The 13,167-nt window shown below is 33.6% G+C and overlaps 1 protein-coding gene across 2 annotated transcripts in view; it reads right to left on the bottom strand.

The window, feature by feature from the left end:
• The window catches only part of LOC121382791 (golgin subfamily A member 1-like), a 47,769-nt gene that overhangs the window by 14,993 nt on the left and 19,609 nt on the right, over positions 1 to 13,167 (bottom strand). The window contains exons 12-16 of one of the 2 annotated variants that reach the window (XM_041512397.1): positions 12,538 to 12,633; positions 8,903 to 8,998; positions 8,446 to 8,541; positions 5,510 to 5,662; positions 2,839 to 3,024 (exon numbers count right to left, since the gene is read on the bottom strand). In XM_041512397.1, the coding sequence (XP_041368331.1) occupies positions 2,839 to 3,024; positions 5,510 to 5,662; positions 8,446 to 8,541; positions 8,903 to 8,998; positions 12,538 to 12,633 (627 nt within the window). The remainder of the gene's footprint in view (positions 1 to 2,838; positions 3,025 to 5,509; positions 5,663 to 8,445; positions 8,542 to 8,902; positions 8,999 to 12,537; positions 12,634 to 13,167) is intronic. The other variant, XM_041512398.1, reaches the window with a different exon arrangement.

Below are 13,167 nucleotides of genomic sequence, written 5' to 3'. Positions count from 1 at the left end.
AATATCTCTAGATCAGAAACCCGATGGTTAAATATAAAGACACTTAGAACTCGACACCTGCAGAAAACAAAGATTAATATCTCTAGATCAGAAACCTGATGGTTAAATATAAAGACACTTATAACACGACACCTGCAGAAAACAAAGATTAATATCTCTAGATCAGAAACCTGATGGTTAAATATAAAGACACTTATAACACGACACCTGCAGAAAACAAAGATTAATATCTCTAGATCAGAAACCTGATGGTTAAATATAAAGACACTTATAACACGACACCTGCAGAAAACAAATATTAATATCTCCAGATCAGAAACCTGATGGTTAAATATAAAGACACTTAGAACTCGACACCTGCAGAAAACAAATATTAATATCTCCAGATCAGAAACCTGATGGTTAAATATAAAGACACTTAGAACTCGACACCTGCAGAAAACAAATATTAATATCTCCAGATCAGAAACCTGATGGTTAAATATAAAGACACTTATAACTCGACACCTGCAGAAAACAAATATTAATATCTCTAGATCAGAAACCTGATGGTTAAATATAAAGACACTTATAACTCGACACCTGCAGAAAACAAATATTAATATCTCTAGATCAGAAACCTGATGGTTAAATATAAAGACACTTATAACTCGACACCTGCAGAAAACAAATATTAATATCTCTAGATCAGAAACATGATGGTTAAATATAAAGACACTTATAACACGATACCTGCAGAAAACAAAGATTAATATCTCTAGATCAGAAACCTGATGGTTAAATATAAAGACACTTATAACACGACACCTGCAGAAAACAAATATTAATATCTCCAGATCAGAAACCTGATGGTTAAATATAAAGACACTTAGAACACGACACCTGCAGAAAACAAAGATTAATATCTCCAGATCAGAAACCTGATGGTTAAATATAAAGACACTTAGAACTCGACACCTGCAGAAAACAAATATTAATATCTCTAGATCAGAAACCTGATGGTTAAATATAAAGACACTTATAACTCGACACCTGCAGAAAACAAAGATTAATATCTCTAGATCAGAAACCTGATGGTTAAATATAAAGACACTTAGAACTCGACACCTGCAGAAAACAAATATTAATATCTCTAGATCAGAAACCTGATGGTTAAATATAAAGACACTTATAACTCGATACCTGCAGAAAACAAATATTAATATCTCTAGATCAGAAACCTGATGGTTAAATATAAAGACACTTAGAACTCGACACCTGCAGAAAACAAAGATTAATATCTCTAGATCAGAAACCTGATGGTTAAATATAAAGACACTTATAACTCGACACCTGCAGAAAACAAAGATTAATATCTCTAGATCAGAAATTAATTGTTTTTTAATAATTATTATACCAATGAAGACTTATTGACTGAATGTCAATTAATTTCCAATTACAACCAGGTGATACTGTAGAATACTTTATTTTCGCGGGATAAAATTTTCGCGATTTAATGAAAATGGGTCAATTCGTGAACATTTATTTTCGCGAATCCCCCAACCCCCATCAATTATCAATAAAAAACGAAGTACAGATGTCAATAATTTTGTTTTAAAAACGGAACTTAGTTTTGCCGGTTGTTACGCTAAGCTGTAGAACTAATCCTACATGTACACACGAGTGCTATACACATAAAACAATAGTTTTCCTGCTTTAACCAATCAAGACTTTATTGTTTACACGTTAATAAACTTACAGAAGGTGCTTACCGCATGCAGTTTTTCTTAATCCTTATAATTGTTATAAACACAAAAACCGAAAACAAACAAAACAAAATTTGAAGGCACAAGAAAGTGCAAGTTGATTTACGTCTGAGTATGATTAAACCCATTCATGCCCAGTGGCTTATTCGCACACATGATGCTATGAAAGGAAAAACAGATTTAATACACACAGGTTTCAGACTTGCAGGCCTTTGCGAAAAATAAAAATAAAATTGTGAAACATCTGAACATAGCCCAGTCCGGATTTTTTCACTTCCACATTTTTAATATACTGTGATAATGCACGTTTACTTCCGTCGTTGAAAATGTGTAGACTCTGTCTGATGAACTGATCGCTAGCACATGCGAAGGAAAACAGCATAAAGCTTTTTAGTGTTAGTATTGTTTTATTATGTATGTACTTATCGTGTTCTTGATTTAAATTTTTAAACAGCTTTTGTGTTTTGTGGTTTGTTCCGTGACAGAAGGGAGCACCGCTTTGTTACTACTAGCCTCGTACATCGGAAACTAATGTGGTATAGTTGAACGAGACTACATTTTTTTAATTTTATTTTTTATTGGCCTTTATTTTCGCGTGGAATATATTTTCACGAATTTCATTCACACGCGAAAAACGCGAAAATAAAGTATTCTACAGTAGTATAACAAAGCAATGAAATCCATTTAAGGATTGTCTGTTATTTCTTTTATGTTCATCAGGGTATGAACAAAAAAAAACACATTCACAAATTGTGTGAATCGGCAAAACCATTCTCACATAAGTTTGCGGATGATTTTTTTTGTTCATACCCAGATGAACGTAAAATTAATAACAGACAATACTTATAATTAAATCTGAATTATACTTGCTAATAATAACACTAAACTGCCATACTTTATTTTGAATTATTTTTGGTCCATAAACAATAACACTCAATAAGACAACTTGCCCATATAATTTGACATCATCAGATATGACATTCCCATACGACGTAATTTGTTCGTTCATTGAGAAATGAACAAAGTCCCTTACCAATGGGATGATGTTATACTGTAATGAATGTAAAGGACATTTAATCATTGTCATCTTCACCTTCTCTATGAGGAACACTTCGCTCCTGGTCTTTGCTTCTAAGTTTTTCCTGTGAGACTCGAGTTCAGCTGCTCGGTGTGAGATTTCTGCCTGCAGTTCGCTGTACCCCGCCTCCAGCCCCTGCACCTCCTTCTCAAATAGTAGCTGCTTCTCTATGTACTCCTGTTCCCGACTCTCAAAGTGAGCCTGCAGGGACACATCAATAATACTTTTATAATCTTAATATTTTAACTAAATGTTAAAAACTAAAATTTCTCCCATCCCTAGCCATGCAAGACAGGCGTATTCCATGACATCAGCCCATGCAGAATAAATCGGTCTTGCATGACCACGTGACTTCTATAGTTCGAGCTGATATTAACGTGTGACATCACGTAAATGGAAAAATAACTCAAGAAATGTTTTTTATATTTTATAAAAACAAGGAAACCTGCTGTCATAATGAAATTATACTATCGTTTTCAATTTTCAATGGTTATGATAATTTTATTGTAAGATAAAAAAAAAAAAAAATGTAGGTTTTTCACGTTTTCCCAGAATGCTTGTTTTTTATCTACTGGATGGGAGAAAAATAATCCCCCATTATGTATCCATGTGGGACAGGGCTATTCCACCCTCGGGTACATAATATGATGTCAGGGACTCGGCAAGCCTCAACCCTGACAACAAATTATGTACCTATATGAATGATTCTTTTATTCTTGTATATTTTTAATATTTAAGCATTCAGAACATTGGCAGCACAAGAGAACTTACCAAGCAATAATGACTGTACAATCTAATATTTTTAATATTTAAGCATTTAGAACATTGGCAGCACAAGAGAATTTACCAAGCAATAATTGACTGTACAATCTAATATTTTTAATATTTAAGGTAGTACTACACCAAATAACTTCCGGCTGGGTCAAAGTTCGAGGTGCACCCAACTTTTGATAGAGAAGTGAATACCACAAGTCCTGTGATTGGTTATAAATGTGAGTGTGTTGGTTGTAAAAAATAATAGTTTTATCTGGGTAAAATAATAGTTTTATCTGGGTAAAAAAAAAAATGCAATTTTATTTCATCTAGTACCAATGTGTCAAGTTGCCTTGTGCTTGAAACATGTATGGGGTACCTGTGAAAAAAAGTACTCGAATTTTGTGCGGAACTAGGGTAGTCATAGACGCTACCCGTTATCTCAGAAACGAGCAGCTTGACCCCCATTTTTTTCTGATTCACTTTAAGTGTGAGGGGTGGTAGTATTTATATCCGTGGCATTTATGTCGATTGATACATTGCAGGTAGGAGTTTTAGCCACATATGTTACTATTGTCATCTATGGGATTCGATTTGGTACTATACACCCTTAAGCATTTAGAACATTTGCAGCACAAGAGAAATTACCAAGCAATAATGACTGTACACTCTAATATATTTAATATTTAAGCATTCAGAACATTGGCAGCACAAGAGAACTTACCAAGCAATAATGACTGTACAATCTAACATTTTTAACATTTAAGCATTCATTCTCTTGTCAGCACAAGAGAATATTATACAGCCATAATGACTGTACACTCTAATATTTTTAATATTTAAGCATTCAGAACATTGGCAGCACAAGAGAACTTACCATGCGACAATGACTGTACAATCTAATATTTTTAATATTTAAGCATTCAGAACATTGGCAGCACAAGAGAACTTACCATGCGACAATGACTGTACAATCTAATATTTTTAATATTTAAGCATTCAGAACATTGGCAGCACAAGAGAAATTACCATGCGACAATGACTGTACAATCTAATATTTTTAATATTTAAGCATTCAGAACATTGGCAGCACAAGAGAAATTACCATGCGACAATGACTGTACAATCTAATATTTTTAATATTTAAGCATTCAGAACATTGGAAGCACAAGAGAACTTACCATGCGACAATGACTGTACAATCTAATATTTTTAATATTTAAGCATTCAGAACATTGGCAGCACAAGAGAAATTACCATGCGACAATGACTGTACAATCTAATTTTTTAGCTTTTGTTAAAAACTGAAATGTCTAGTTTATTTTTAATATTTAACCATTTAGAACATTAACAGTACAAGAGAAATTACCAAGCGATAATCAATGTATGATCCAATATTTTAACTTTGTTAAAAGCTTAAATCTCCAGTTTATTCAAACTGTAGTTGTGTTTTCATTTAAATATTCTAAATTCAAAATACTATTCTTTTTTGTGTATTTGAAGCCATTTCAGCATTTTTAATCCAGATAACTTTAGTATAAAACTCAGGAATTTTAATCAAACAAATTTTAAAAGCTGCCACTATTTACAGAAACAAAGTTAAGGAAGTACCAAATCTACACTACTACTGAATATAATAAATCCCCAAAATAACTCTTCTTAATGTTTAAAAGTTACAATTATTGAATTAGTTAAAAATTCATCTGTCGAAAAAGAAAAAAAACCCCCACATATTTTTGTTATCCACTAGACTAAATAATATTACGATTATAGGATTAGTTAAAAACATAATTTCATGAATTCATCGTTAAAACCCCATATATTATTGTTATCTGTTAGACTAAATAGTAATATAGTTATAGAATTAGTTAAAAACATAATTTCATCATTAAAAAACCCATATATTATTGTTATCTGTTAGACAATGTCGTACAATCTGCTGGCTGACTTCGCTGCGTTCGTGTTCACGCGCCGACTCAATGTCGAATATCTGCGACTCGAGTGACGTGATCTTCCCTCTCAGCTGGGACTCCTTCACCACCCAGTCGAGCTTAGACTGCTGCAACAAGCTCTCCAACTCATTCTTCTAAAACACGATCATCAACACAACTGTTATAATGCCAAATGGACAACATCAATGGTTAACATATCAGATATTAGATTAATCAAATACAGGGTTTTTTCTGTTTTCCTCAATATAGGGCAGGACATAACCCAGTGGTAAAGCGCTCACTTGATGTACAGTCAGACTAGGATTGATCCTCAACGGTGGGCCACGACTGGTATATCAAAGGTCATGGTATGTGCTTTCCTGTAATTGGTTATTTTATTTATCCTGTAATCCTAAATAATATATTCATTTCATTTCATCTTATTTTCGTGCTTATATCCAATTAAGGTTCAAGCATGCTGTCCTGGGCACACACCTCCGCTATCTGGGCTGTCTGTCCAGGACAGTGGCTTAGTTGTCAGTTGGTTAGTGTGAGAGAGAAGGGTTTAGTGGCCTTTCACCTACCCACCGAGCCCTTAAGAACTCACTCTGGGTTGGAGCCGGTACCAGGCTGCAAACCCGGTACCTACCAGCCAGTAGTCTGATGGCTTAACCACGACACCACCGAGGCCAGTTACATAATACAAAAAATAAATTGAATGAACCATTTTATTTCATACGTTACCGTTTTACATAGTAATAGGTCCATGCATATTAATTAGCTTGTCACCTAGAATATCTGTACGCCAAAACAAAACAGTTCCAATTTAACTACGTTTTATAATACTAAATAGCTCATTATTATATTTTAACAATGCATTATTTGCTTACATTTTAGGGTGAAAGGTGAAAATTAATTTCTCTTAATGTGTTATGTAAGCAAGTTGTTGATACCTGTATGGGGTTAAGATAGGCATATGTCTAAAAAGACTTTGAATTAACATATAATTAAATAAATAATTACAAAATTAATGACAAAAATCCAATATTGGTATATGGATAAAAAAAAATCCATAAAATGTTTACTTAAAAAAGTAAATCTTGCATGAACTATATTGTCTGGGGTGAACTGTAAGGTAATCTTATGTCCGATCTAACAGTGAACAAGTATTACATAACTATACTGTCTGGTGTGAACTGTTAGATAATCTTATGTCCGATCTAACAATGAACAAGTATTACATAACTATACTGCCTGGTGTGAACTGTTAGATAATCTTATGTCCGATCTAACAATGAACAAGTATTACATAACTATATTGTCTGGTGTGTATTGTTAAGTAATCTTATGTCCGATCTAACAATGAACAAGTATTATTTAACTATATTATCTGGTGTGTATTGTTAGATAATCTTATGTCCGATCTAACAATGAACAAGTATTATTTAACTATATTGTCTGGTGTGAACTGTTAGGTAATCTTATGTCCAATCTAACAATGAACAAGTATTATTTAACTATATTGTCTGGTGTGAACTGTTAGATAATCTTATGTCCAATCTAACAATGAACAAGTATTATTTAACTATATTGTCTGGTGTGTATTGTTAGATAATCTTATGTCAGATCTAACAATGAACAAGTATTATTTAACTATATTGTCTGGTGTGTATTGTTAGATAATCTTATGTTCGATCTAACAATGAACAAGTATTATTTAACAATATTGTCTGGTGTGAACTGTAAGGTAATCTTATGTCCAATGTAACAATGAACAAGTATTATTTAACTATATTGTCTGGTGTGTATTGTTAAGTAATCTTATGTCCAATCTAACAATGAACAAGTATTATTTAACTATATTGTCTGGTGTGTACTGTTAGATAATCTTATGTTCGATCTAACAATGAACAAGTATTACATAACTATACTGTGTGGTGTGAACTGTTAGATAATCTTATGTTCGATCTAACAATGAACAAGTATTACATAACTATATTATCTGGTGTGAACTGTTAGATAATCTTATGTTCGATCTAACAATGAACAAGTATTATTTAACTATATTGTCTGGTGTGAACTGTTAGATAATCTTATGTCCGATCTAACAATGAACAAGTATTACATAACTATATTGTCTGGTGTGAACTGTTAGATAATCTTATGTCCGATCTAACAATGAACAAGTATTACATAACTATATTGTCTGGTGTGAACTGTTAGATAATCTTATGTCCAATCTAACAATGAACAAGTATTATTTAACTATATTGTCTGGTGTGAACTGTTAGATAATCTTATGTCCAATCTAACAATGAACAAGTATTATTTAACTATATTGTCTGGTGTGAACTGTTAGATAATCTTATGTTCGATCTAACAATGAACAAGTATTACATAACTATATTGTCTGGTGTGAACTGTTAGATAATCTTATGTTCGATCTAACAATGAACAAGTATTACATAACTATATTGTCTGGTGTGAACTGTTAGTAATCTTATGTAATCTTATGAACAAGTATTACATAACTATAATAAGAATCTTATGTCCGATCTAACAATGAACAAGTATTATTTAACTATATTGTCTGGTGTGAACTGTTAGATAATCTTATGTCCGATCTAACAATGAACAAGTATTACATAACTATACTGTCTGGTGTGAACTGTTAGATAATCTTATGTTCGATCTAACAATGAACAAGTATTACATAACTATATTGTCTGGTGTGAACTGTTAGGTAATCTTATGTCCAATCTAACAATGAACAAGTATTATTTAACTATATTGTCTGGTGTGAACTGTTAGATAATCTTATGTCCGATCTAACAATGAACAAGTATTACATAACTATACTGTCTGGTGTGAACTGTTAGATAATCTTATGTCCGATCTAACAATGAACAAGTATTATTTTAGACGTAACAAGTTTCACCTCTTTTTCATACTGACGGTCCTTCTGACTGGCCAATTCAAAGTTCTCTAAAACTCGTTTTTCTGCATCTTGCAGGCGGTGTCGAAGATCTTCCAGCTACAAAACAGTTTAACACAGCTCTGTAGCTCAGCTGTCATTAAGACAGCTTACTAGAGTACCGTACCAGAGAACTATCTGCTACATGCAGGAGTGGTGAAAAGATATGTAGAAAAGTAAGTAAGTAAATTGAGGAATGATAACAAGATGTTGCACTTTGACCACAATAAAAACATTTGGGCCGAATTTACAGAGCCTCTTTATGTCTTACATGTGTAACTAAGTACATTTACAATGATTAAACACCTGCGCACAAGAAAAACAGGCTTTTTAAATTCGGCCCCTAGAGTCCCAGACATTTGTCAAAATGCATTTCACCGGGGAGGCAGGTGTGCACACTGTAGCTTCAGAAAGTTCCTACCTGCTTCTGGAAGTGTTCTCTCATTTCTTCCGTTGCTCTCTCATTGCCAGACTTTTCATCACTATCCTCCATTATCTTGGTATTCAGGTGCGATATCTTAACAAAACGACATATACAAATATAGGAAGCAAAAGCAAGGATAAAGAGAGCTAAAAAAAAGCAAATTGTAACAATCAAAACAGAACCATTGCTCACAGAAATTGTAACAATCAAAACAGAACCATTGCTCACAGAAATTGTAACAATCAAAACAGAACCATTGCTCACAAAAATAGTAAATGGAATTAAAAAGATACTGTTGAAATAAGTAAAATATGGAACGTAAATAGGTAGTAAAAAATAAATAAAAATGAGAAAACAGTGACAAAAATAAATAAAGAGTACAATCTAATGTAACTCTAGCGTGAAGTGCTAACAACTACACTGAATGGTGCACTTTGTAAAATAAAAAGCTGCTCTGCATGACAATTCATTTGTCTTTGGAATAGTAACAATATTTTGGATATTTAAATAACACCCAAGGTAATCTGTACTTTTTATTTTGAGTGCATTTTGTTGTATTACAAAACAGTAAAACCTTGAATGAATGAATGAATGAGTGAGTGAGTGAGTGAGTGAGTGAGTGAGTGAGTGAGTGAAGTGAGTGAGTGAGTGAGTGAGTGAGTGAGTGAGTGAGTGAATGAATGAATGAATGAATGAATGAATGAACAAATGAACGAACAAACGAACAAACGAACGAATGAACAAAAACATTCATTTTCGTAAAAGGGTCCATGTGCAAAGTAGACAAACTTTTGACATTAATTTTTAATTATTTTCACATACACTGTGTTCATATGGATGTTCAATCCATAGGAACAACTATGTAAGAAGTTCATCAATCTTGGACTTGCAGTTTGTATGAAATGGAGCCAAATGCAAAAATTTAGGGCCGATTTCATATGTCTGGGTTTCGAAACACTGGGTTATATCAAAACCTAGGTTTAACACTGGTTTACGTAAAACACTGAAAAACCTGACCAAGACATACACCCGTGGTGTATTTCACCTGTGTTTACAAAACCACACTTTTAACATGGGTTACCCGCAGATTTGGAAAGGGACATAAGCGAGGAATAGCTTACACTTCATGACTTTGAAGTTGAAACTCGTTACCGATATATTATTAGCATTCACGTTCGAGATGGAGGATTAGCTACCTCCTCCCCTCCGCCGCCCCACCCCCCCCACCCCCCAAATGTGGAGCAAACCTTCACATTCTGTCAAAAATGATGGACATATTTGGGAAAATTAGCTGGCCTGAAAACGTTTCACCATGTATTTCCATCATTTTACTCACAATATTAGTTATAATCCATGTCAAATGCTTACAAAACCCTACATAGCTGTTGGTAATAATGTAAAAATGCTTACAGAACCCTACATAGCTGTTGGTAATAATGCAAATATGAATAAACGTTTTGTTATTGGCATTTCCCATTAATTCTAACATAATATTAAAAAACAAAAGATGGGACGCGTATGCCTGAGGGTACCGAGATAACGTATGGTCAAATTTTCAAAACTGTGGGCCTGTACCGCCTTGTTCCCCCTTTATTAAGACAAGACAAGCACGAAAGTATGTCATTATAAGACTGCAGTCTATGATAGACGTTTATTGCTTTGATACTGGTGGTAACCGATCAACTTTCATTACTAGTACTTCCTGTTTTCGAGCAGTTCATACACCATGAAGAAAATGTTTATTTTTACTAATTTAATAAATAACTATATTTATTACCCCCAGTGACCACTCATAACAGGGAAAATATTTTCCGTATTTTCTCAATGAGAAATAGTATGCAGTGTTGTGACGTACAATATTACTGGATGATTTGATGCTTACAAACCAATGACTTTGTCGGTACTAAATATAACATCATCGCGATTTGGCAAACACACAAAATGATGTCATGTACTTTAATGAGTTTGTGTTCACAACTGTTTTAATATTAACTTTATAACAAAATGTCATTTTAACGCAAATCATTATTTATATTTTTAGCAGAATAACGATAACTTTTGTTTTTGAAAATTATCTTTGAATGTGATTAAAATGCAAAGTTATAGCAATACCCAGAACAGTGTGTAAAGTAGTTTACATTGTTTCTATAGCCTACATGTACGTGCATGTGCGCCTAATATAAAGGCCTTTAGAGAAAACATAGCTGGGGTAATAAATAGAATAGCAAACTCAGTACCAGTTATTATCAATGTATGTCCCAAGTGAAATACTTTTCATTTGTCACTTGCTAAAGTTCGTGACAACTAAAAATGATTGTATTCAGGACACAATTTTGATAGTAACTGGTATCTCGTTTATTATCCTCTATATATCTCAGGCGCTTTGTTGTTCATTCGCCATGAACATGGTGAAGGAGTGGATCTAATTATACAGTTGTGCTAAAAAAAACAGGCAAAAGGGCATCTTGTCTAAAGGGGGAGGGGATTAGAACCCCCCTACTCCCACCCTGTATTTGTTTCTGTACAATGGTGTAGGCAGGATTTTGTATTTGGGATGGGGGGGGGGGGGGGCACCTGGCAGCCAAGTAAACAATGATATTGAGTATGCCACTGATCACCCCTAATTTTTCTGGGATTGGTGGGGGGGAAATAGTGGCTTCAAATGATCTCTAAAATACGTTCACATTTCATGGCTCTGCAATACTGACGTAAAACACGATTTTGCTTCCTAAATTATCCATGAAGAAAAGTTACTTTGAGCAAACCCAGCGAAAAACCACCTCAAGGGCAGGTTTAAACAAGCAATACAATTGTAACCCAGTGTTTAACTAGGATTACTGAAAACCAGACGTGAAATGCACAGTAAACATGACCCAGGGTTTAACCTAGGTTTAAACCATATGTTTCCAAAACCCACCGATAACCTAGACATATGAAATCGGGCCTTAATGTTCAGCTAAATGCAAAAGTATTTTACTTAAAAATGTTTAATTAATTATCTTTTAATTCTTTTCACATGCTAGGAACATCCATAGGGGCAACTATAAACCATGTTTCATTCATGTAGAATTTAGTTTGTGAGGAACAGATCTAAACATTAAACCTCAAGGCTGAACAAACAGCAATACTTGTTCTCAATGACACATGTGTTATTAAAGAGTTACCTGTTGTTAACAACTCATGTGTTATTAAAGAGTTACCTGTTGTTAACAACTCATGTGTTATTAAAGAGTTACCTGTTGTTGACAACACAGGTGTTATTAAAGAGTTACCTGTTGTTGACAACACAGGTGTTATTAAAGAGTTACCTGTTGTTAACAACTCATGTGTTATTAAAGAGTTACCTGTTGTTAACAACACAGGTGTTATTAAAGAGTTACCTGTTGTTAACAACACAGGTGTTATTAAAGAGTTACCTGTTGTTAACAACACAGGTGTTATTAAAGAGTTACCTGTTGTTAATAACACAGGTGTTATTAAAGAGTTACCTGTTGTTAACAGCACAGGTGTTATTAAAGAGTTACCTGTTGTTAACAACTCATGTGTTATTAAAGAGTTACCTGTTGTTAACAACACAGGTGTTATTAAAGAGTTACCTGTTCTTAATAACACAGGTGTTATTAAAGAGTTACCTGTTCTTCCAGGTGTGTGATTTTTGAACTCCAGCTGACTTTGATCTCCGACAGTTGCTGTCTCGACTCGGATAACCGATGTTCGAGGTTGTCTCTCTGAATAAAACAAAACAAGCTATTCAATATCACTACACACCATTTGCCTTCACAAATCAACAGGAGAGCGCAAGATAAAAATAATGTAAATATTGTGTTGTTTCACACACTCCACCAACTTCTGTATTGCATGTGCAGTACAGTGGGCTTCACTTTGAGTGAAAATCGAACATGCTTATTTGAATACTAAGAAAGACACAGAAAGACAATATTCCTAATATTTCTGAACTTTAGTGATTAAAAACAAACTAAACAATGAAGTCTATGTTTTCATATTTTGGCCCTATAGATAATATAAATTCAGTAATAACATGGTCATAATAAAACTGTTGCCACAAGAGGTTAATATCCTATCTTCATTAAAACCTGCAAAATCAAACATCAAATAAACCAGGTGAAATAGTCCTATCTTAGTGACCTACAAACTTCAAATAAACTGGTGAAATTTCAGTGACCTACAAACCTCAAATAAACAGGGAGGAATATCAGAATGACCTAAAGTACTGAAATAAACATAGTAAATGTCACCATGAC

Source organism: Gigantopelta aegis, chromosome 10 (assembly GCF_016097555.1).
Source record: "Gigantopelta aegis isolate Gae_Host chromosome 10, Gae_host_genome, whole genome shotgun sequence".
In the NCBI taxonomy this organism is placed as follows: Eukaryota; Metazoa; Mollusca; class Gastropoda; order Neomphalida; family Peltospiridae; genus Gigantopelta; species Gigantopelta aegis.
Note: the sequence above shows the minus strand (reverse complement) of the source record. Positions and strands in the feature narration are given on the sequence as shown.